General features: G+C 46.5%; 10 protein-coding genes, 1 long non-coding RNA gene and 1 pseudogene across 13 annotated transcripts; 4 read left to right on the forward strand and 8 right to left on the reverse strand.

The window, feature by feature from the left end:
• Positions 1-264: 264 nt before the first annotated feature.
• On the reverse strand, positions 265-6,132 carry LOC6525001 (protein rhomboid). The gene is made up of 4 exons (XM_002100805.4): positions 5,603-6,132; positions 1,528-1,889; positions 1,111-1,453; positions 265-1,037 (listed from the first exon to the last, which is right to left on the reverse strand). Exons 1-4 carry the CDS (start codon positions 5,840-5,842, stop codon positions 729-731), a joined length of 1,254 nt encoding a protein of 417 aa, XP_002100841.2. The 5' UTR covers positions 5,843-6,132; the 3' UTR covers positions 265-728.
• On the forward strand, positions 2,080-3,023 carry LOC6525002. 2 transcript variants are annotated; one of them, XM_015190553.3, is made up of 2 exons: positions 2,080-2,216; positions 2,342-3,023. In XM_015190553.3, exon 2 carries the CDS (start codon positions 2,390-2,392, stop codon positions 2,933-2,935), a length of 546 nt encoding a protein of 181 aa, XP_015046039.1. In that variant the 5' UTR covers positions 2,080-2,216; positions 2,342-2,389; the 3' UTR covers positions 2,936-3,023. The 2 variants fall into 2 exon arrangements, with proteins under 2 accessions (XP_015046039.1, XP_002100842.1); XM_002100806.3 differs by having other exon boundaries at positions 2,088-2,216; positions 2,363-3,023.
• Positions 6,133-6,458: 326 nt separating the features above from the next.
• LOC6525003 lies at positions 6,459-7,516 on the reverse strand (annotated as a pseudogene).
• Positions 7,517-7,537: 21 nt separating this feature from the next.
• LOC6525004 lies at positions 7,538-9,850 on the forward strand. The gene is made up of 2 exons (XM_002100808.3): positions 7,538-9,272; positions 9,335-9,850. The coding sequence occupies exons 1-2, from the start codon at positions 7,567-7,569 to the stop codon at positions 9,612-9,614; spliced, it is 1,986 nt and encodes a 661-aa protein (XP_002100844.2). The 5' UTR covers positions 7,538-7,566; the 3' UTR covers positions 9,615-9,850.
• Positions 9,851-9,875: 25 nt separating this feature from the next.
• Positions 9,876-10,455, reverse strand: LOC120320554 (kinesin-like protein Nod). Its single transcript, XM_039370464.2, has one exon. It carries the CDS (start codon positions 10,215-10,217, stop codon positions 9,876-9,878), a length of 342 nt encoding a protein of 113 aa, XP_039226398.1. The 5' UTR covers positions 10,218-10,455.
• A 1,215-nt stretch (positions 10,456-11,670) lies between these two features.
• Positions 11,671-12,547, reverse strand: LOC120320985. 2 transcript variants are annotated; one of them, XR_005560532.1, is made up of 4 exons: positions 12,467-12,547; positions 12,188-12,229; positions 12,059-12,135; positions 11,671-11,909 (listed from the first exon to the last, which is right to left on the reverse strand). It is a non-coding gene; the product is annotated as an uncharacterized LOC120320985 (long non-coding RNA). The 2 variants fall into 2 exon arrangements; XR_005560533.1 differs by having other exon boundaries at positions 12,188-12,201; positions 12,467-12,544.
• Positions 12,548-12,740: 193 nt separating this feature from the next.
• Positions 12,741-14,685, reverse strand: LOC6525007 (transcription factor grauzone). Its single transcript, XM_002100810.3, has 4 exons — positions 14,468-14,685; positions 13,731-14,401; positions 13,477-13,674; positions 12,741-13,420 (listed from the first exon to the last, which is right to left on the reverse strand). The coding sequence occupies exons 1-4, from the start codon at positions 14,591-14,593 to the stop codon at positions 12,784-12,786; spliced, it is 1,632 nt and encodes a 543-aa protein (XP_002100846.1). The 5' UTR covers positions 14,594-14,685; the 3' UTR covers positions 12,741-12,783.
• A 218-nt stretch (positions 14,686-14,903) lies between these two features.
• Positions 14,904-15,445, forward strand: LOC6525008 (enhancer of yellow 2 transcription factor). Its single transcript, XM_002100811.4, has one exon. It carries the CDS (start codon positions 15,060-15,062, stop codon positions 15,363-15,365), a length of 306 nt encoding a protein of 101 aa, XP_002100847.1. The 5' UTR covers positions 14,904-15,059; the 3' UTR covers positions 15,366-15,445.
• On the reverse strand, positions 15,411-17,778 carry LOC6525009 (transcription factor grauzone). The gene is made up of 4 exons (XM_002100812.4): positions 17,562-17,778; positions 16,359-17,497; positions 15,915-16,299; positions 15,411-15,855 (listed from the first exon to the last, which is right to left on the reverse strand). The coding sequence occupies exons 1-4, from the start codon at positions 17,685-17,687 to the stop codon at positions 15,514-15,516; spliced, it is 1,992 nt and encodes a 663-aa protein (XP_002100848.1). The 5' UTR covers positions 17,688-17,778; the 3' UTR covers positions 15,411-15,513.
• Positions 17,779-17,887: 109 nt separating this feature from the next.
• LOC6525010 (receptor expression-enhancing protein 6) lies at positions 17,888-18,822 on the reverse strand. Its single transcript, XM_002100813.4, has one exon. The coding sequence runs from the start codon at positions 18,705-18,707 to the stop codon at positions 17,982-17,984; it is 726 nt and encodes a 241-aa protein (XP_002100849.1). The 5' UTR covers positions 18,708-18,822; the 3' UTR covers positions 17,888-17,981.
• A 202-nt stretch (positions 18,823-19,024) lies between these two features.
• On the forward strand, positions 19,025-19,758 carry LOC6525011. The gene is made up of 2 exons (XM_002100814.3): positions 19,025-19,282; positions 19,345-19,758. The coding sequence occupies exons 1-2, from the start codon at positions 19,039-19,041 to the stop codon at positions 19,692-19,694; spliced, it is 594 nt and encodes a 197-aa protein (XP_002100850.2). The 5' UTR covers positions 19,025-19,038; the 3' UTR covers positions 19,695-19,758.
• A 108-nt stretch (positions 19,759-19,866) lies between these two features.
• On the reverse strand, positions 19,867-20,678 carry LOC6525012 (transmembrane protein 242). The gene is made up of 3 exons (XM_002100815.3): positions 20,519-20,678; positions 20,174-20,415; positions 19,867-20,113 (listed from the first exon to the last, which is right to left on the reverse strand). Exons 1-3 carry the CDS (start codon positions 20,583-20,585, stop codon positions 19,982-19,984), a joined length of 441 nt encoding a protein of 146 aa, XP_002100851.1. The 5' UTR covers positions 20,586-20,678; the 3' UTR covers positions 19,867-19,981.
• Between the last annotated feature and the right edge of the window lie 160 nt (positions 20,679-20,838).

Here is a 20,838-nt window from a genome sequence, read left to right on the forward strand (position 1 = left end):
TTAGATGTATATGTAAATGTAGATTTAGATGTATATGTAAATGTAGATTTAGATGTATATGTAAATGTAGATTTAGATGTATATGTAGACGTAAACATAGATGTAAATGTAGATATAGATGTATATGTAGACGTAGATGTAAATGTAGATATAGATGTATATAGATGTAGACGTAGATGTAGATGTAGTTGCGGTGCATCTACATAAACTTAATGAAATGAAAGACACAATTAAAAAATGAAATTCATACGAAAACACACCCAATTTCTCCGTACAAAGGCATCGTTTTTATTGCATTTAAACATTAGATCTTAATAATAAATCTCCAAAAATATACAGTACACTTTGTATAAAAATCTTTCTCGTTATTCTTGACAAGCAATCGTTGCTTTGTGAAAAAAAAAAATTTACGAAATGTATAATACAAATGCGCGCTGAGTTTTGTTCTCCGTTGACATTTCGTTGTGTCGCGTCATGTGGATCGAGAATACGTGTATACATATATAAATATATCAAAATACGTACATCATGTGTGTAATACGTACGGATGGGATGAAGCTGACATGGCAAGGTGTAAGAAAATAAATTATGTTTGCAGCTGGCATAGGCACATGCTCGGAGTTGGTAGGGGAAACCTATAGTTAGTACTGTGCGTACTGCAACCTCGGCTCAATATCGAAGTGCACTTTGGACATGGTCTAGGCTAGGGCTAGGGCTAAGTTCTAGGGCTAGTTGTACTCCTGTTTCGGGAAGTAGTCGGGCACAAATACGTGAATGATAATACCAGTGGTCATGAGGGCAAAGTAAACGATGACAGCCACCCACCAGAGTATGCGCTCCCAGCGTCGCACCTCCAAATTGCGCAGCACCCCGATCCCCACCAGCAATCCGGCCACGGCACCGGACAAATGCGCCACATAGCCAATCTGGTCGTGCTGGTCGGTCAAGTGGCGGTACACCGAGGTACCCAAATCGGTGAAACAGAAAACCAGGAAGGCCAGCAGCTGAACAATGGCGTACTCCATTTCCGAGTAGTTCTATTGGCGAACAGAAGGTAATGAAGGAATTTAAAATACATAGTATAACCATGCAAATCTGACAACCACTTACCATAATAATCGTGGCAATGTGAGCTGTGATCAGTGCATATACTCCACCCGATGCGCCAGCCAGAAAAATACGAGGACTGGTGAGCGACGTGCCCATGGAACCAGCTAACACGCCAGCCAGATAGACGAGACCCACGCGCCACCAGTGATGCACCAGTTCCAGGGCGATGCCCAGAAAGATCTGGATAATCAGATTCATCATCAGATGCATGATGCCCACGTGGACGAACATGTAGCTCACAAAGCGCCATCCCTCATAGCGCTTGTACGGATTGTAGATGAACAGGGTGGCCGTCGGTCCACTTGTGCTCTCGCCAATGCGATCCTGGTAGTTGGGATCGTCCCTAAACAAGACAGAGAAGAGGGAGATTAGTATTGATAATTAGCATATGCAATCAATAATGCCATCGCATCTTACTGGAAATGAATGACGTCCACGAGGAACATGATGATCTCGATGATCGAGAAGAGCACCATGGTGAGCGGCGGCGGGCAGATGGACATTTGCTTCTCGTAGGCCCCGTCGGGTTCATCACCTTCCAAGGGCTTCGGCGGCGGCACCACGTAGCGGCAGTAGCGGGTCAGCATATTGCGCACCATCCACTTGTGGCGCAGGGACATCGCATAGAACTCATCGAAGTCCAGGTGGCCATCGTTGTCCTGGTCGCTGCGCTTCAGTATCTGGTCGGCGATGTAGGCGGGAATGTCCCGGCAATAGCCATCAGAGATCAGTTCCTTAAGCTCGTGCGTGTTGATCAGCCCATCCCTGTCAGAGTCGTGCTGTGTGAGAGGCATATATGTAATTTAGTCATCTTGGTTAATTTACATTGACACTTTACAAAGCTAATTTAGATTATTGAACATGAGAGTCCTCTGCTTGTGAAGACACTTGTAAAATCATCAAGTAGAAGTCATTAAGTTTCTCTTTTTGCATGGAAAATCATCTTTTTAATCCAGTAGGCTATATACTAAAGCGTCATTGTGGCTTAAACAAATAAGGGATACAAACTCAGTTCGTAGCAGAAATTCCAAGTGGGCGGACAGACCCGCACAGAATACAGAAATATTTAACACCGTGGAAACACCGGCTAAGGACAAAAAAATTGGGCAAGTATTAGCTTCGTAACAAAGCAGTTCCTTTAAAAAATAAGGAAATATTACGTTCTTTAGTTTTTCGTCTTCTAAATAACCTAAATCAATACACCTGATATGATATATATTAAATTTTAAAGGCTACACACTGCTCATCTTAGTAATCATTCAAGATTTAACCGAGAACGATGCCTCAACTGATGCAGATGACCCGTCACGTGACCTCTTGGCTGGGCTGGACACCGACGCCCCCATGCGACGTCGAGGAGGAGGAGGAGCCGCTGCAGGAGTCCTCCGGCATTGTGACCGTCCTGATTCTCTACCTGGGCATGGCCGGTCTCTTTGCGGCCCTGAATCTCTGCACCAGTACCAACGACGACCAGGTGCGGGCCCGGGCTAAGCGGGAACTGGTGGCCATGGAGCGCCGGCAGTTGCAGCGCCTGGAGCTGCGGGGCAGGACAACGGGCTTAACGCTGCCACCATCCTGGCCGGCCACCATGCCATCGCTGATTCGCGATGTGGCTGCCCCAAGACGTCCTGCCGTTCTACTGCAAGAGCAGCGATTGCGGATGCGTTTGCTTCAGCAGAAGGAGCAGGAGCTGCAGGATTCCCAGCCTTGGCACGACGCTGTGGATATAGATGAGGAGGAGCATGTGCAGCAGCAGGCCTCCAGCTGCCTTGTCCCAAGGAGACAGAAGTCCACATTCTTTGACCTTCCTTCAGACCCCGAATAAGCCAATCCACCAGAAGAACTATTCCAAATCATAGCGTAACACTCAAACTGAGGCATGAGCTCAACAATATACAAGTCCCCACAATTTATTATGTTTGTTGACTGATTTTTCCCACTTTTGGTTGCTCCACCAGCACTTGCAACACAACTGCGAATGCAGTCGGGCTAAAAAGTGGCCATAAATGGCCAGGAATGAATGCCACAGATCGAGACGAGAAACTAGAAATCCAAAACGGGGCTAATCGAAAACAAATCGAAAGTCACTCGAAGTTGCACAAACGTCTCCAAACTTAAAGTAATCTAATCGCAAGTAATGGTTTTTGCAAAGGTCAACCGGCATTACTAAATACAAAATCCTCAACTACGATTTCGCTAATAGGAAGTTATGGTTATGGAAAGTCCCTATATGGATGTTACTTTCTTATCTTTGATTCCCGATCATAAAAAACATTTGTCATAGATAAGCTCTGCACTGACCTTTTAGGTATGGTCTAGGAATAGTATAGTAAATAACTAAAAACTGGAGGATTACAAAGAAAACGCGGCGAAATGTCAATGCTCGCACTGAAAACTTAGATTTACGCAATAAGAAAAGACATATGTAGGTACATATATACTATAGAACATTTGGTTAGGTGCACATGTACGTAGCTCTCTTCCCAGTCGTAAACTAATGAATTACACCTTTAAATGTTCTAAAAAAAGAAACCAGAAAGGCAAAAACAAGACCAAAAAGTTGGATAACCACGCGATAAGCTGCGAGTGCTCATGGAGTCTCGAGGGGATTGGGACTTAGTCATGGTCGACAAGTAGTCATAGCATGTTTTGGCTCACACAAAGGCCAGTTCGTCAGGTTGTAAAAATCACTTTAATATGATATAGGGCTTTGAAAAATCCATTGAAAGACGTCAAATTTCAAAACTTTCCTATTTAAACTAGCAGACAACTTAAGATTTACTCAAAGAAAATGCTCATCTATCAGGTATTTTCCCATATCAGAAACGCTCTTATCTGCGACATATCATATCAAACATGATTTTTCAAAGATATCATAATGACACGGACCAAGTTCAAGATCCGTTTCATTAGTTTCTAACGAACCAAGTTAGTGGTAAATAATTCAAAGAGGTTTAATGACCAAATATTTTATATGGTGGCTATTATTTGTTCTGCACTTTATTTTAGTTCTTATATCATGGCTAGATTATTGAATAAACGCTCCAGAAACTCAAACAGAGTAATTTGGCCCTCCTTTTGGCCACTTGAATGTTTGGAGCGAGTGAATTTAGATAAGATTGCCAACCGAAAGAGGGAGGAATGTGTCTGGAATGCCGATTTCCAGCGGCATCGAATGGGATAGGATTGGATTGGATTGGATAGGATTGGGTTGGGTAGAATGGGCAGCTCATCTTGTATGCTAATCGAATGGTTAGCATTTCTGTATATTTACTGAAACCAAGCAAGAGAGTGCTAACCAAACTGGAATCAGGCCTACTGAAGCTGATGAAATCGTAGAATCCCCGTGTTGCCGGGTGCCATTGACTGCGATATAAACGCGTAACGCTTTATGGCTATAAACAAATGGTGAATCAAGAGGAGTATGTGCACATTGAAGCACTCGCGGTGCCAGAAATCGAAAACAGAAATCCAGAAATTGTGGAATCGTGGAATCGATAATGGGTAACACTCGGGCAAACAGGTGGGCGGTGGGTGTCCACGGGCGACGGGGGGCCAGTTGGGAGTTAAGTGACTAACGCCACCAAAGTATAAAGCAACAGCAACAACAACGACAAAGACGAAGACAGAACTCAAAACGAGCAAACAATAATTTATAACCGGTTTTTTTTTTATTCACCGACCCTCTGTCACGATAAGAAAACTCACTCCCCATCAGTAGCCCCCCTCACTTTTTGCACCACACACGATTTTTCAATGTTAAGAAAACAAACTGCAGCGGAAAATAGCTCATAAAATATGATATCAAATTCTACGAAGGTGCAAAATTGAGTGACTGCCGCGCGGTGATAACCCATAACCCAGTAAAACAAAAAGTGTTATTAACCAAGTCAAATTTGATAGTAGTTGATTCTGTAGGCATTCTTAGCTCATAAGTGTTAACTTATCCAATCTCACGCTTTAATTTATATACATTGTTTCAACTAATTATATGGTTTACACTTTTAGCGGAGAGATACATGTATACATATGTATGCACATATATACTTTACCGTTTGACCTTAAGTTTGTCCCAATACTTGAGATGTTTGCAAACACAAGCTTTTGAGTGTGTCACATTTCGCCGCCCGCCCATTGATGGGTTAAATTGCATGGGGTGCATCTTATGGGAGTGTGAAGAGCGAAGATCGATACACAGATGAATCATCAAGCTCAACTTTCACCAAGGGCGAAAAGAAGACGGCAACAGGGCAGCAACTATAAACAAGCAACTCCATTCACACGCACTTGAGTGAGTGTGCAAATGCACGTATGTGAGAGAGTGCCTCCAAGTGCCGGCTGAGTATGGTTTTAATTACAGTCTCTCTTCTGTTTCCCCTAATTTCCCATTAATATGAGCCCCGCTCGTTGGGGCATTTTTACAGGATCTCAGCATAAAGCATCTATTTATTGGTTACTAGCCACTGTAACTTCGCGAGTATATTAACCCTACCTTGTCGAATATCTCGTGCATTTTGCGACGATCCTCGGGCTCCTGGCTGTTGATCTGGTTGAGCGGTATTTCCTCCATATCGATGGTGTCCTGTCTCAGGGTTTGTGGACGCGAGGGGGGAGATCGACGCTCAGGCGGAATCGTGGGATAGAGGCCATTCTCGACGTCCCGCTGCTGTTGCAATTGCAGTTGTTGGGCGGGCGTTTGGCTCTGCTGGCGATTCACTGTTTTCACGGGCATTTTGTTTGCGGATTCAATCCGTTCCAATGCGATGCGATTCGATTTAATTCAATTTGAATTTGAATTCGGAGTGCGGATTGCGGATTTTGGTGCAGGTCCCGTATATCACAAGTGTTGGGCCAATGTGAAATACCGTTACCGTTAGCCAAGAAGTGCAATTACAATGCTCATTGGACGCGGTTTGATTTGCGATAAGATTAAGAGCGGGCCATAAAACGCGAAGCACCTGCAAACGGAGGAGCGAACTAAAAAAAAAACAATGCCACCCGTCCACTCTCACTAAAAAAACTAAACTACGCGACTGTGCAGTGTGACCAGCTGCTCGAATGGCACATTAGGCCATAGAGCGATGAAGAGTTGTTACTAAAAATAACCAACTATTGCGTGCAGCCCTGGTAACTTCGAAAGGCGGTTATATTTCGGAGTTGCAGCCCTGGCAACGGTTTTATTTCAAATAAATTAATGAACGGTTACATTTCAAATAAATTAATGAACGGTTATATTTCAAATAAATTAATGAATATTATTTATTTTGTTAATGGGTAAATGTAGTATTTGCCACTACTAATAAGTCAATTATTTTAAAGTTCTTCTTGTTAGATTAGTTTTTGTTTTTTCATCTTTTTACAATCATTTTGTGATTAAATTAAAAATGTGAATTTCGTTCGGTAATTTAATTATTATTTTGATCAGAACATTCGAAATATTGGTTCAAATATGGAATGTCATACCTCGTCGAGTTCGTAATTAAATTTCCAATCAAACTGTGTTCAAAAATGAAAATTGTATTTACAAATTTTTTTTTCAATTTTTCACCATGATTTTTGAAAATCGTGCTTCTGCGATTATAAATATGAGTACATATATATATATTGATTATATTGTATTGATTGGCCAACCATTCATTGGGTTCTACGTTCTGCGTTCCATCATTAACTCGCGGCGGTTGGGTGACCGTTTCGGTTTTCACAGCAACGGAAGTGGCATGTTCCCGGAATGCCGCCAGGCGGCGCCGCAAATTCATTACACGTGGAACGACGCTGCTTTGGCGATTTGCTATACGCGCAGAGCGACGAAGGCATGATTGCATTGCCAAAGGCACTGTTGTATCCTCCATTGGCTGGAGGCCGCTAACTTCCCGCTGACTGCTGGATGCCCGCAAACTAATGGGGCTGATGTTCGTGTGGAAAAGCTGGTAGTGTGCTGCGGTGGAATTTATTGGTTGTTCCACTGTGGCCGGCTCCTCGGGCTCGGGTTCGATCTCTTCGGCAATGGTCATTGCGGTGGGGGCATCAGATCCCTATCTTGATCGATGTCGCAGTGGAAGCCTAACAGAGTTTGGCAGCTGTCCGTGCTGTGAACGGACGAGGGCTCCAGCGTGGTCTCCTCCTGCTCCAATATCATGCGAGTCCTATAAGAAATAGAATTATCAGCTTTCCCGGCAAATTTGCGTTGCGTCCAGAGTGTTACTCACCTTTTCTTGGCTTTGGGCGTCATGCCAAGTTCGGAGCGGGTTGATTTCGGCGTCTGATTGCCGGTGACCGTCGAGGTGCTCAGCACCTGGCGGAAGACGTGTGGTGTCCGTGCGGCCAGCAATTGCTGCAATCATAGCAAGATGGGAGCATGAAACTCGAGTAACTGCATCGTTCGACTTGCGGTCAGTGCGGTTGGGTTTGTGTTCTCTATATAAACGACTCACACTCGCGGCGGTGGCGTAGTGTGCAATGGAGCAGCCCAGCGAGAAGCCGCAGGAGGAGGAGCAGATAGATGGCCAGAGTCAGGAACTTAGAGGCCAACTTAAGTTGCAAAACTTAGCAGAAACTAATCTGGATGTCGAAAAGAAGTCCCTTAAACAAGCTGATGATCAGAAACCAGCAAATACTTGTACTGAAAGCCGCGAAGCAGATTTAGAGGATAATTGTGAGAAAATTCAGGACTTCAAAGATGAGTCGGAGAGACCGGGAAGTGCTGAAGTGGAGCACATTAAAAAGAACGGGGAAACTAAAAAACAGCTAGCCGCAGAGATTGACGAGAAATTTATCGAAAAACAGGAGCTCAAAGGCATTGAGGAGCTTGAAGAAAGTATTGCCCAATTGAATACATCTGGAGATCAGTTGTTGACAGGAGAAGATGAGTTAAAGGATGAGCTGACAGAGAAAACGTCGGAAGATCAGCAACTGCCAATTAATCTGGAAGTTCGATCAAGAACTAATTCCCTGGGGAGAGAAAAGTCTTCCGAAAATGAAGAAAAGCCTCCAGAAATCTCAGTGAGTGCGATTCAGCACACTGGCAACGTTGAAGCTCCAGCACAGCACAATGATCAAATGGAAGCCGAACCAGATCCAAATGAAGACACCCAAGATGAACTAAACCAGGCGGAGAATAAAGAGTGCCTAGACAGCGCTGTGAAGCAACACAAGATTCCTGTAGAGCAACGCGAAGATGCATCCAAGCATCCAGAAGAAGATCTGCCCAACGAGCAGGTTACACAGTTTCTTCGTCAGCTGGTCAGCCAACTGTGGCCGGAGCTGGGCGCCAATCCAGAACTGCGTCTAGAAAGAGCGAGTGCCAAGGGTGACAATTATTTGGGCGTGGTGTGGCGTCTACAGGCGGCCACCGATTCGAAACGCAGCCTGGTGGTTAAGCTGCCGCCACAGAATCGCGTGCGCCGCAAGCAATTCTTTGCACGACCATGTTTCCTGCGCGAAACGGCAGCATACGAGGTCTTTCTGCCGCTAACTGAGATGATTCAGGAGAAGTGGAAAATACCCGAAGAAGATCGTTTTCGGCAGCACGCCCTCTGCTTCGGAACTCGCCAGGATGAGCCAAATGAGTGCATTGTTCTGGAGGATCTGTCCTGTGCCGGGTTCTTTCTCCACAATCGATTTCTGGACCTATCCGTCGAGCATGTGCGTCGCGTAATGCTCACCTATGCCAAATTACATGCCATATCATTGGCCGGAAAGTGCCAGTTCCCCGAGAGAATGCAAAAACTGCAGCAGCTGGTGGACATCTTTGAGCAGCGATGCGATGATCATGCCTTGGGTGTCTACTTCGAGAATCTCAAAGGCAGTGCCCTATCTGCACTGCTCGCACCGGAGGATGACTTCTACAGAGTCCGTCTGGAGGCGTATTTTGCCAAGGGATCGTACTTTCAGTTGCTGCTCCCTTTGGTCAGCGGATCCAATTGCGAACCCTTCGCTGTCATGTGCCATGGCGATTGCTGGAATAACAACATTCTTTACAAGAGTGCACAGCGGGGAGAGCTTGAGGACGTGCGCCTGATCGACTGGCAACTGATGCGATACGCTTCACCGGTCACCGATTTATCCTACTTCCTCTTCACCTGCACTTCGCGGGAATTCAGGCAGAGCCACCTCAAAAATATGCTAGAGGATTACTATGAAGAGTTGGGCCTGCAGCTGATTAGGTAAGTGAAAGAGTGACTCCTAGATCTTCGACTTTTCTAATGGTGAATTTTCTTTGCAACAGACTAGGCGAGCAGGTGGAGCAACTTTTTCCCCGACCAGCATTCAATGAACAGGTGGCCACAAAGTCGGCTGTGGGCCTACTGCTCGCCATGATGGTTCTACCTATTGTAACGATGCAGGGTCAGGATGTGCCCGACCTGCAAGCGATTAGCGAACGAATCGAAGCTGGGGCCACCACGGACCTCCATGGTGCTGGTTTCCTGGGCGCGGGCAACGAGGCTACTTTTAAACAACGCATACGCGAGGTGATCCTCGACTGTGTGGACTTTAACTACATATAAAAAGCTCACCTTCTGCTGCGCCATTTGCATCGGATTCAGGCGAAGCTTCTTGGCACCGGTACCAAAACGCAACGTGGACAACGGTGAGATCGCATCGATGCGGACTGATGCAGGCCAGAAAGGTCAGATACGACTGCGCGGTGAGCGACTCTGAAAAGAATTAAAGGAAACAATGAAAGTTAAAAGAGAAAATAATAGTAATTAATATGCTAATCAATAAAGATTTTAACCCAAAATGTTGTATGAGTTGTTATTTACTAATTAGACATAATCCATATCCAAATTTATGCGCTTACCCTGTAAAACTGTGGTGAGGACGCTGTCGCGGTATGGAATCACCATGTGGCCCGCCGCCAAGGCCATCACAACCTTGTTGATGCTCAACAGGCCCAGATTGATATTGACGCCCTCCTGCCTGGCCACGTCCTCGTGCCCAGTACGCCTCACGCCTTCCGAAGCGGCCAGATCCACAATATTCATCCTGGAGTGATGGGTTTCACTCTTCACATGAATGGTGACTATGGCATGAGATCGAGAACTGTTGGAATTCATATTGGTGGGACGAACGCGTCGATTCCGAGTGCCCAATTCCCGTTGCTCCATGGCGGAAAGTAAATGACGCTGGGCTCCCGACGCCCCAAAAACTGGCGGTACGGCGCCTCGCGGAGCGCAATCCGAACGGCGCTCAATTTGGCCGCATCCATGCTAATCGAAGTTGTTTAAAAACACAATATTAGTTTACATTCACCAAAAATGTTCTGCTTTTTCGATGCAGCTAAGCGGCGTTTATATTTCAAATTGTATTTGTGGCAGTGTGACCGTAGAAGAGAGCATTAAAAATGGTCTGGGTTGATAAAATGGATGTCATTTACATTGTGGTTTGTGGCCTTGCTATCGGCATGTTCCAGAGGCCTTTACATTTAGCATAGGCAGCTGTTAAGGGACTTAATGGCGCTTAAATATGGTATATTATATTGCAAACATATTGTGCATATAGGCGGACCAGCGCGCATAGTTGTTTATACCCGTTACTCGTAGAGTAAAAGGGTAAAGGAAGCGTTTCCGACCATATAAAGTATATAAATTCTGGATCAGGATCAATAGCCAAGTCGATCTGGCCATGTCCGTCTGTCCGTCCGTCGCCTATCTGTCTGTCCGTATGAACGTCGAGATCTCAGGAACTATAAAAGCTAGAAAGTTGAGCTTAAGCATGCACACTCCAGAAACATAGACGCAGCGCAAGTTTGTCGATTCATGTTGCCACGCCCACTCTAACGCCCACAAACCGCCAAAAGCTGTCAGTGTTGAAGACTCCTCTTCGCACTTCCACTAGCTGAGTAACGGGTATCAGATAGTCGGGGAACTCGACTATAGCGTTCTCACTTGTTTTGGTCTGTTGTCCTAGTATCTTTGCCAGCCCTGGCTAACGTTGCCACCCTAAATAATTATCGACACACACAATCGGGGAGGATAGGTATTGCTAACTTATCAAAGATAAAACGATTCTAAAATCCAACAAAATTGATGATAAAATAAAACAGTTGAAACTTTATTTTCAATGGCAATTAAGTTTTTATTTGTAATATATATTTCAAATGGGAATGCTGGTCACCCTAAAAGACAAGATGGCAGCCTTAAAAGCACCTCGAATTTCGAATTTAGCGCCAACAAAATGGCGGATATCAAATATTTAAACGTATTTGTTTTATAGAGCAGGTAAGTAATATGGCCATCTCACTCTAATTCAGCACGGTTCGCCTTCTCTTTTCATTCAAGACTCGTATACGAGGGAGATCACCTCTCTATTGCCATCTTGCTCTAAATAGATCTGGATTATTTGACAATTGGCAAGTTTCGTATAACATTTCACTAGTTATATGAAATTTGCCAATTTATTTAGTGTTTTGACTGGTTAAGGCGCGTAAAACGTTACCCATATATGCATATATATTTGCTTAATTTGCAACATTTTACACGTCTTTTAAGACTTTAGTTCTCATTGCGACTCGTACAATGTTGCCTTCATAGATTTGCTTTTTGTATTGTATTTCTTTCATTTTGTTTTGCAGCTTGACAAGCGTGTCAATCATGAAAACAATTCGTTTGTGATTTCCAAATAGTCGTACTCATCTTACTGTCCGTAAGACAATTCAACTTCAACATTTCGACTGTTCGGAAATCGTTACTTGTATGAGTTTTTGCTTCGGAGAACGTTTCGCATGATTGTCAATGTGATTCGAAACGATCTCTAAAGCTATAACACCAATTTACCCTTTAGATGGCCATCTGTGCAACCTAAACGAAAGAGAAGAGACTAGAATTAGGATTGTAGTGGATGCAACGTGTCGAAAATCAAATTCAATGTATGCTACTGGTAAGATCTAGATTTTTTTTGTATTTTGTTTGACAATAAGAGGAGCGGATCTTGGAAGTAACGCACTCACTTGCAGTTAGTTGGAGACTGAATGGAAAAGCGAGGGAGAATTGGACGGATGTTATTAATAAGTCACCACCATTTTGCCTGTCACAATTCGAGTTATGTGTGTATACGTTGCACTGCGCGGAGTACTCACCAACTGAATGGGAACTGTACCAAGTGAATAGAACACCCCACACTTAGAATAGACGTAATTTCTCGTTAAATTTATGTTGAATGCAAGACAATGGGACAAAATCAAAAGAAAAATGTCAATTGAATGCGTAATCAGTGTGTATGTATATCAGTAAATAATGAACTGAACTGCAAAAGTGGTTTTGAGTGTATTTTGGATCAAAGAAAGTGAAGTTTACAATTTGAAAATCATAGCAACGAAACTAAAACCTCTTACTAAAGCTCTTTTTGTGTCGCTTACCTTAAACTCTCGATTTATGATATAAAAAGTAGCCCTAGCTCAGTGTGACCAGGCCGAAAATGCTGCAACATCTAGCGGCTCTAGCCCTTGATATTTTCGAGTTTTGGGCACACTAATGCGAAAATACCGAATATCATATATAAAGGGAACATTTCGAACATAAGTACGAAAATAGCGGGACTTCCCAGTCGTTCCAATTGCAAAATAAATTTGTAAATATAAGTTAATAATTCCCAAACTAATTCGGTATAGGATTTAACAAAAAGACATTTGGTTTCATATCATTCCCATCTAGTTTATTTGGTTTTTAGAATCAATCAGTCATTCATGTGGCCCACACCCATGACCCGGTTTACTTCCTTGCCTCCGGTGGCCAGGACGTCGAGTAGAAGATCACCCTTGTCCTTGCGCTTACTGGGTGGCACTTTCTTCTGCTGCTGCAGGGCGGCCACCTGGGCGGCGTGCATCTGGCGGCGGTGCTTGTGCATGTTTCCCGAGTTCTTGAAGGTGCGCTCGCAGAAGGCGCACTCATACAAATCCTGGCCGGTATGCGTGGCCGTGTGCTCCTCGAGGCTGCGACTGCTTTTGAACTCCTTGGCGCAGTGCGTGCATTTGTGGTACTCCTTTGGATGATGGTAGCGTATGTGAGCCGCCAGCTTAGCTCGCGATCCCTTCTCCAAGCCGCACTGCTCGCACTTCCACTGCCGCAGCGAGGCGGCATCGAGATGCATGTACATGTGCTTGCGCAAACTGTTCTCGTCGGACAGCCACACCTGGCACTCCTGGCACTGTACCTCCGGCAGCTGGGAGCCCTCGCGATGCACGGTCCGCTTGTGCACTAGCAGGTTCTGCTTTGTCTTGAACTTGGCGCCGCACGAGTCGCAGATAAAAGGCACGAAGGCTGGGTCATGAGTGCGTCGCATGTGCAGTCGCAGATCAACGGCAGTGCGGAAGCTGTGGGGGCGCAATAAGGCCATCAAATCACTCTTCTACTTTTTGCATTAACTTACGATCTGTCGCAGTGCTTGCACTGCTCGTTGCGCTCCTGCTGGTGCACCCTGGAGTGAATGGTGAGAAGGAACTGCTTGGAAAACCGCTTGGAGCACTGATCGCATGCGAAGCTCAGGTCGTCCTTGTTGGGGTGGAAGCGCAGCATGTGTACATCGTAGCTAATTCGGCTGACCAGTTGCTTGGAGCAGATCTTGCACCTGCACAGATCTTTCATTAGTAGGGATTCAATCAATTGCCTAGGCTGGCCAAGTACCTAAAGTAATTCGGATCGTTGTGCATGTGTAGATGGTCCACGTAGAGGGCACGCTTCTTGTAGCGCCGCTGGCAGCAGACCACATATCCAAGGGACTGGTGATGATTCCGGAAGTGCCGCTTCATCTCGGCAAAATTGGGAAACTGATCGTCGCCGCCGCAAATGCAGCACTCCAAACGGCCGTGCAGAGCGATATAGCTGTCCATTTCCCGGCTATTGGTGCTGCGGCTCTCCGCATCGCCCTCGGCATCCTCATCGTCGTCGGCCTCCTCTTTGTGTGGCTTCGTCCTGGCCTTGGCCTTGACCGCCTGCGTTTTGGGTGCTGTGACTGCCCGGGGTAGACGCATGCTGCGTCTAATGGGCGAGGGCAGGCGCATTCCCCGTCGCGATGTTGTTCGGACGCTACTGCTCCTACTGCTGCTGCTACTGGCGTCTCCGTCGATTTCGTTACACTCCTCGTTGTCCGCGGCCGCAGGACTCACATCTATCTCCGGTTCGCACAGGATCTGTGCCTTTGTGTCCGCATCCTCGTCCTCAGAGAACGGCTCCATCTTCAGTTGCTGTAGGCCCAACTGTTTCTTCATCACCATGGTGCAGAACTGCTCGAAGTCGGCCAACTGCTGCCAGCATTGGGTGCAGAGGCTCTTGGACACCCCATCGTTGGGCAGGAGCTGGGAACAAGGATTGAATCTATCTATTGGCAAATGTTTATGGTTTAAACGGAATTCACTACTTACCACCAACTGCAGGTGCTTCTCAATTAGCTCCGCCAGATTGGAGGGCACCGGCTGATCGCCGGAGTCTTCCTGGTCGAAGATTGGCACGCTGTGCTCCGCATCGTCCAGGCACAGGCGGCATATCATTGCACTACGGCTGTAGGAAAGGAAATTAATTCAATTAATTGCCTCGCAAATTCAGTTTAAGACGTCGCTGCGGCGTTGCCAGATAGCAGGCTAAGTAAACTTCGAGCGACAGAGATGTCAAGGTGGGGGTATAAAAAAAGCTAGCCTTAAAACTTATCGAGCAAAATTAACGATAGCATACGGATTCCACTTAAAATTAATTACCATTAAAACTATATATATATTTCTCTTTATTAATTCTACTTATTTTATGGTTAAAATCTGCATTTGAAAAACTAGCTAGAAAGCAGTCAGACTGTTTGCGATGACCACAGTGGCGACATCACAGCAACAACAAATCGAAAAACAAAAAGATTGACAGAAGCAGCGAAAATAAGCGAATGAGCAGACGAAGCTAAATTGACAAGGACTCGGAAAAGGAAAATTAAGTTAGTAATTTGCAAGACTAGATTCTCGCGACACTAGGATGAGCGTTTCTGCCGCTGTTGACCAGTACACGGTGCTTACTGGGGACCGTTCCAAGATCAAGGACTTGCTCTGTAGCCGTCTCACGGAGTGTGGCTGGCGGGACGAGGTGCGCCTGATGTGCCGCAACATCCTGCTGGAGAAGGGCACCAACAACAGCTTCACCGTGGAGCAGTTGATCACTGAGGTGACGCCGAAGGCTCGCACCCTGGTGCCGGATGCCGTCAAAAAGGAACTGCTAATGAAGATTCGCACCATTCTCACGGAGAATGAGGAGGAGGCCGACGAAGCGGAGGAAGAGCCCTAGCTTTAACTTACATATACATACATTTTATGTAAGCGCAATAAGCTCTTTATATTAATAAAGTTTATTTGTACGATTTTATACATAAATCCCGACCAGGGAACGTTTACACAAATTAGCAGAGACAGACACCAAATACACACACAGAAATTCAGTCGGGCGTGGGGCACACGGAGCTGTTGCTGACAAAGTCGAAACCCTCGGTATCGGGTATTTCAATCAGCGACTTGGCAATGCCACCAAGTGGCGGCAGCATGTGTCCGGCTAAGTTGGCTGGAACTGCCGCTGGAGGAGCAATCTGGTTAGGATGATTGGGGAGAGCAACTGGAGCCGCTGTGGAGGTAATGCTACTGCTGGGCTGCGAGTACTTTCTCACCCAGTCGTTGGGATGCATCTTCTTCTTGTGGTTGTGCATGTTGGCGTGAGACTTAAAGGTGCGTGTGCAGAACTGACATTGGTACAGATCGATGCCTGTGTGAGTGGCCATGTGCTCCTAGAATAAAAACGGTCTGGGATTAGCCCGATCAGAATCTTATACTCCGGTCAACTCACGGCTAATGCCCGCGGCAGCTTAAACTCCTTGTCGCAGAGACTGCACTTGTGCCGCTTGGCGGAGTGATGGTACCGCATGTGGCTGCTGAGTGCGGCACGGGATGACTTCTCTGCATTGCAGAGCAGGCATCGGTACTTGGTGTCGCCGTCGCGGTCATCGTGGCGTGCCAGATGCTTGCGCAGGCTCCGTTCGTCCCGCAGCCAGCGGCCGCACAGGGTACACTGCACCTCCGCCACGGGCCCGTCCGGATGCAGCGCCTTTTTGTGGATGAGAAAGTTGGCCTTGCTCCTGAAGTGTGTACCGCAAATGTCGCATATGATAGGCGTAAAATCCGCCGCATGCATGCGCTTTACATGGGCACTTAGCTCGAACTTGGTGCGGAATCTGCGAAAGTGAGAGAGTAACGCATTAGTGGATTCGCCTGCCAATCTAGTGCCACTCACGTCTTGCTGCAGGTGTCGCACACCTCGGGACGCTCGGTGCCCTTGTGTCCCTTTAGGTGCATGGTCAGCAGGAATTTCTTGGCAAAGCGCGCCTCGCAGATGGCGCACTGGTGGACCAGCTCCTGCTGCTGCGAATGGAAGCGCAGCATGTGCATCACCTGACTGTTGCGGTTAAGGAAGTTCTTGCGGCAGCTCTGGCAGCTAAAGTACTGGGGATCCTTGTGGCAGTGCAAATGGTCGACGTACAGCGTCCGCTTCTTGTACCGATTATTGCAACACTTCACATAGCCGGTGCAATCGTGCTCCACGCGAAAGTGGCGCTTGAGATCGTTAAAGTCCTCTAGCGGGGCTGCGCAAATGGCGCAGTCCAGCTTAACATTGGCGGCTATATAGTCGTCCATTTCCTTAATGCTGCTGCGCTTGACGGGCGCCTCCGAGGGATCATCATTATCGTCGCCAGTGATCAGTTTCTTGGTCTTGGGTCGACCACGTTTGCCGCGCGGCTTTGGCTGTTCATCGGCATCTGGAGTTAGCTCGCCCCCGGCATCCTCTTCCTCCTCTTCGTCTTCGTCGCCATCCTGATCGTCCTCTGCTCCAGCACTGCTGCGTTTGAGCTCCCTTTGCCGGGCCCTTGATTCCCTCAATGATAACTCTGTGATCTTGGCCTTGTTCTGCTGTTTGCGCTTCTCGTACTTCCTTTTGATGATCTGATGCGTTTGCTGCAGCGCCGTTTTGCGCGGCCTTCCTCGGGGGCGTGGTTTCACCGGATCCGGCTCGGGCTCTTCTTCATCCGGCTGCGATTCCGTCTCAAAGTCCGGCTCAAAGGTGTCGCCATAGTCACTGTCCTTTTCATCGCCCGCTGACAAGGCGTCGATGACGGGCTCGCACAGTATGTGGTCCTTAATGTCATCGCCCTCGTAGCTAAGCTTTGGCTCGATCGGAGACTCAGTGTTCCACACAACTAGGGCGGGCTCCGGCTCCGTCAGTTCGGGCAGCTCCGGCAACTCCGTTTTAAGCTGCAGGGAGCGGTGCAGCGACCGCTGCTTCTCCGCCACCATGGAACAGAAGTGCTCGATTTCGACCAGCTGCCGCCAGCAGCGGTTGCACAGGCACGTGGACACTGCATCGTTATCCGCCAACTAAAAAAGATTCAATTGAATTAGAAAAAACGTCTTTCGGGTAGGAAAGTCCAACTCTACTCACCACCAGCAGCAGATGTCGCTCGATCAGCTCGGCAAGCTGGCGAAGCGCCGGTTGCCCCACTGGCGATTCCTGCCCGAAAATGGGCACCCCGTGCTCAGCATCCTCCAGACAGAGTCGGCATATCATCTCATAAAAGGAAGGACACAAATCCCGAGTCGAATCGCGTTAAATGCAGCTGTTTTTGATTCGTTGCTGAGTTTTGTTTTGTGGGCGTTGCCGGACCGCGAACAGAGACTGCCGCATATGATGTTACAAACAAAAAAAAGCTTAAAAACTAGCTAAAAAAAAATAACCAATATTTTGTAACTGAGTTCAATCAAATTGAATATACTTTTATAAATTTATTGCGGTATGATTAGCTTATTTCTGAGATGTACGATATTCGAAAGTTCTTAATTCTGATATTGACATCTATTGCTATTACACAAACTGCGGCTGAAGATTCATTTCTTGCTGGTTGCTCGATGTTGGCTGACGCAATGGCTTCGGCGGCGTTTTAGGTTTCTCCTTGGGCTTGGAAATATGCTCCTTAAGGACCAGTACATCGGATTCAGATCCGTTAAGCAGATCCTTACTTAAATCGGCCTTGTCTCCCATAATCTCGGTGATGGTATCAGATAGGTTATCTATTTGTTTCCGCTTCTCTTCCAGCTGTCTCTTGGCTATCACATCGTTGACTAGATCCTCGATGCTGGGGGTAATTTGGAGAGCAGGACGATGCCCGCGGGGAAGAAGATAGGTATCTGCCAAGATCATCAAATGGCCAAGAACGGAGCCAACTAGATGGCCCACCAGTTCACTGCCAGCCAAGGTGACACGGGTGAGGACCTGATCGAAGGACTCGTTGCAGCTAAAGAAGGATCGCAGGAATTCCTCGTAGATCACCTCATTGCCACCGCCCACAGTAGGCAGCATCCAGAGCAGGAGGAGCAGCTTGAACTCGCTTAGAAATGGAATGAATGAAACCAGACCCGCTGTGAAAAAATCAAAAGCCACGTAAACTCCATAGGCGATCCAGTAGGTCAACCACCCGCGAAGATCATTGTCGTTACGCTTCTGATTGTTCAGGATCTTGTAGGACGCGAATGCTGGATAGAAACAGCCCACCAGCAGGGACACTATGTACACCGCGTTCGCATAAATCATTTTTTTACAATTTCGAAATATTTTTCAATTTTGGATTTCGAAAAAAGTATATAGCTTGGTTTTGGTTCTTGACTTGGTTGGTTTGTGTTGGCTACTTGAACATACACAATAAACTGATATATGATTGCTACGGATAGGCCTGCTTTGCATTCACAAAATGATTAATTCCTTACAGCTTTTTCAATGGAGTTTTTTTGTCTTTTTAATAAAGACAGAGCCATTTTCCAATAAATTAATAAAATGAATAAATTTGGCTTGAAAGAGGCTATAAGCGTATTACGTTGAAAAGAAGTGGCATCACTGGTTATACAATTAGTGTTGACAAGCGATTATGGATTTAAAAACGCAATATAAACGAAGCGACGCGATGGAGCCAGCCGAAAGTGCAGAAAAACTAATAAAATCCGTACGCCGTAGTGACGTACTGAAAAACGTGAGCAATATGAGTGCCCACGATCTGTCGTGCGGTGATCTCTCCGACATCGATCTCAAGGACGTGCCCGCCCAACTGGAGGCCACTTTGAAACCGCGTCGCTACGAAGCAAGCACTTTGTTTAACATTGACCTGGACGAAAGTAAGTGGAATCCTGGTGGCTAATTAAATTATTTTTTGATTGATGTACGTATGCACTTTCAGTCTGGGAACCCAGCTGTGAGGAGAACGAGGTGCAGCAGTACAAGGAGCGCGCCCAGAAGGAGCAGCAAAAGTTCTTTGACTTCGTGATGCATGCGGCTCTGGACACGGACAACCGAAAGGTTAACTTCCAGCCCAACAAGGAGCAGCAGCGCCACCTAGATCAGGGCCCCAATTTGCAGAACTTCGTGCGAGGCTCATTGGCTTTTACAAATGCGGCCATCCGATTTCAGGCGGAGCACGAGGACATGATGGAGCTGCAGTGCAATTTGGAGGATCATTACCTGTATATGCGAAACACCATGATTAACAACGCTATACACCAGAATTTGGCCGGCCAACGAAGGTCCTAAGCTATCCATAGATATAAGTAAATAGTAAATGTCGATAAAGTAAATTAAGACTGCTAAGATTGTAGGAACTTGCCTTATATTTATTTCTACCCTAATATGTATTTCCCCAAGTTGCAGTTCACATGACTTCTGGATGCCTTCGAGCCTGACAAAAAGTAATGAAAACCGATCATACATCTTGAAAATATTGGCTGTATGTAAACTGAAGTTAACAAAGGTTTCGTTTCATGATCTGAGCTATTTAGGCGTAAAGTTTAACTTAAATTGTGTGTATATTTGTGAGCTGCTCATTCTTTGTTCCAGGCTGCCAGGTATTTCATGAGGTCCGTGAGACTCTCGAAATCGGTGCGGCTGGCTGGTGGTTCGTCCTTGGTGATTCTTGGCAGTGCATTGCCCATCTTGAGGCGAAACTCCTGGAACTGCAAAAGAAACGAAAGAGTTAAAGTGGAATTCTTTGAACAAACCTAGACAATGCCCACATCTTTGGCTCCAGATAGCTTCCAGAATCCGTAGCAGAAGGCGCCGGTGCCCATCACGGCGTACAGTGTGCCCCAGCCCAGTGCCCGCAGGGCTAGGGTGGCGCCCTCGTCCATCAGGATCATGCCTTGCCGGGTTCCAGCCTGCTGGAGGACCTTGCTATCCGTCTTCTTGGCGGTGGCCAGCGTGCGCGAGAAGCCAAACAGAGCGGACACCCCGCCCACCAAGCCCAGAAAGGCGGCGGCTGCAAAGTGGAGGATGAAGTGAAGGTGTACTCCAGTCAGGTTCTGTCTAATATGTGTGTGTTTGTATGTGTAACTGCCTGACGGGTTTGGACAATCACCCACCCTGGATGCGAAACTTGCGCTCCTTCTCGGCCGCCACTGCATCCGCGTTGGTGCCGGCCTCGCTCATCCTTCTCAATTGCAATTTATTATTGTCGTAACTTCTGCTGCCCAAATTGGATCGCACAACACAGCTGATTGCTTGACCGCTCTTGACCGCCAACACTGTTGCCAGAGTTGCCACCTGACCCTTTCTGGGAGGTGCTAAAATGGCCAGAAGGAAAGCTAAAAGTAAAATGCTGGAAGTTGGTTCAAAATTATCAACCGTTGCTAGCTTTTATTATAGATTATCAAAGTCAATTGGATTTGAATGTGTTGCAGCT

Source organism: Drosophila yakuba, chromosome X (assembly GCF_016746365.2).
Source record: "Drosophila yakuba strain Tai18E2 chromosome X, Prin_Dyak_Tai18E2_2.1, whole genome shotgun sequence".
Taxonomy (NCBI): domain Eukaryota; kingdom Metazoa; phylum Arthropoda; class Insecta; order Diptera; family Drosophilidae; genus Drosophila; species Drosophila yakuba.

Coding starts and splice junctions, on each gene's coding strand:
- LOC6525002 (XM_015190553.3), top strand. CDS start 2,390: ATGCCTCAACTGATGCAGATGACCCGTCACGTGACCTCTTGGCTGGGC.
- LOC6525001 (XM_002100805.4), bottom strand. CDS start 5,842: ATGCCCGTGAAAACAGTGAATCGCCAGCAGAGCCAAACGCCCGCCCAA. Junction 1,890..5,602: donor TGCACGAGATATTCGACAAG/GTAGGGTTAATA, acceptor CCTCTCACACAG/CACGACTCTGACAGGGATGG. Junction 1,454..1,527: donor GTGGACGTCATTCATTTCCA/GTAAGATGCGAT, acceptor TGTCTTGTTTAG/GGACGATCCCAACTACCAGG.
- LOC6525004 (XM_002100808.3), top strand. CDS start 7,567: ATGGAGCAGCCCAGCGAGAAGCCGCAGGAGGAGGAGCAGATAGATGGC. Junction 9,273..9,334: donor TTGGGCCTGCAGCTGATTAG/GTAAGTGAAAGA, acceptor TCTTTGCAACAG/ACTAGGCGAGCAGGTGGAGC.
- LOC120320554 (XM_039370464.2), bottom strand. CDS start 10,217: ATGGAGCAACGGGAATTGGGCACTCGGAATCGACGCGTTCGTCCCACC.
- LOC6525007 (XM_002100810.3), bottom strand. CDS start 14,593: ATGATATGCCGCCTGTGCCTGGACGATGCGGAGCACAGCGTGCCAATC. Junction 14,402..14,467: donor AGAAGCACCTGCAGTTGGTG/GTAAGTAGTGAA, acceptor CCTTGTTCCCAG/CTCCTGCCCAACGATGGGGT. Junction 13,675..13,730: donor AACGATCCGAATTACTTTAG/GTACTTGGCCAG, acceptor AGATCTGTGCAG/GTGCAAGATCTGCTCCAAGC.
- LOC6525008 (XM_002100811.4), top strand. CDS start 15,060: ATGAGCGTTTCTGCCGCTGTTGACCAGTACACGGTGCTTACTGGGGAC.
- LOC6525009 (XM_002100812.4), bottom strand. CDS start 17,687: ATGATATGCCGACTCTGTCTGGAGGATGCTGAGCACGGGGTGCCCATT. Junction 17,498..17,561: donor AGCGACATCTGCTGCTGGTG/GTGAGTAGAGTT, acceptor AATCTTTTTTAG/TTGGCGGATAACGATGCAGT. Junction 15,856..15,914: donor AGCTGCCGCGGGCATTAGCC/GTGAGTTGACCG, acceptor TTTTTATTCTAG/GAGCACATGGCCACTCACAC.
- LOC6525010 (XM_002100813.4), bottom strand. CDS start 18,707: ATGATTTATGCGAACGCGGTGTACATAGTGTCCCTGCTGGTGGGCTGT.
- LOC6525011 (XM_002100814.3), top strand. CDS start 19,039: ATGGATTTAAAAACGCAATATAAACGAAGCGACGCGATGGAGCCAGCC. Junction 19,283..19,344: donor TAACATTGACCTGGACGAAA/GTAAGTGGAATC, acceptor ATGCACTTTCAG/TCTGGGAACCCAGCTGTGAG.
- LOC6525012 (XM_002100815.3), bottom strand. CDS start 20,585: ATGAGCGAGGCCGGCACCAACGCGGATGCAGTGGCGGCCGAGAAGGAG. Junction 20,416..20,518: donor GCGCAAGTTTCGCATCCAGG/GTGGGTGATTGT, acceptor TCCACTTTGCAG/CCGCCGCCTTTCTGGGCTTG. Junction 20,114..20,173: donor AGCTATCTGGAGCCAAAGAT/GTGGGCATTGTC, acceptor TTTCTTTTGCAG/TTCCAGGAGTTTCGCCTCAA.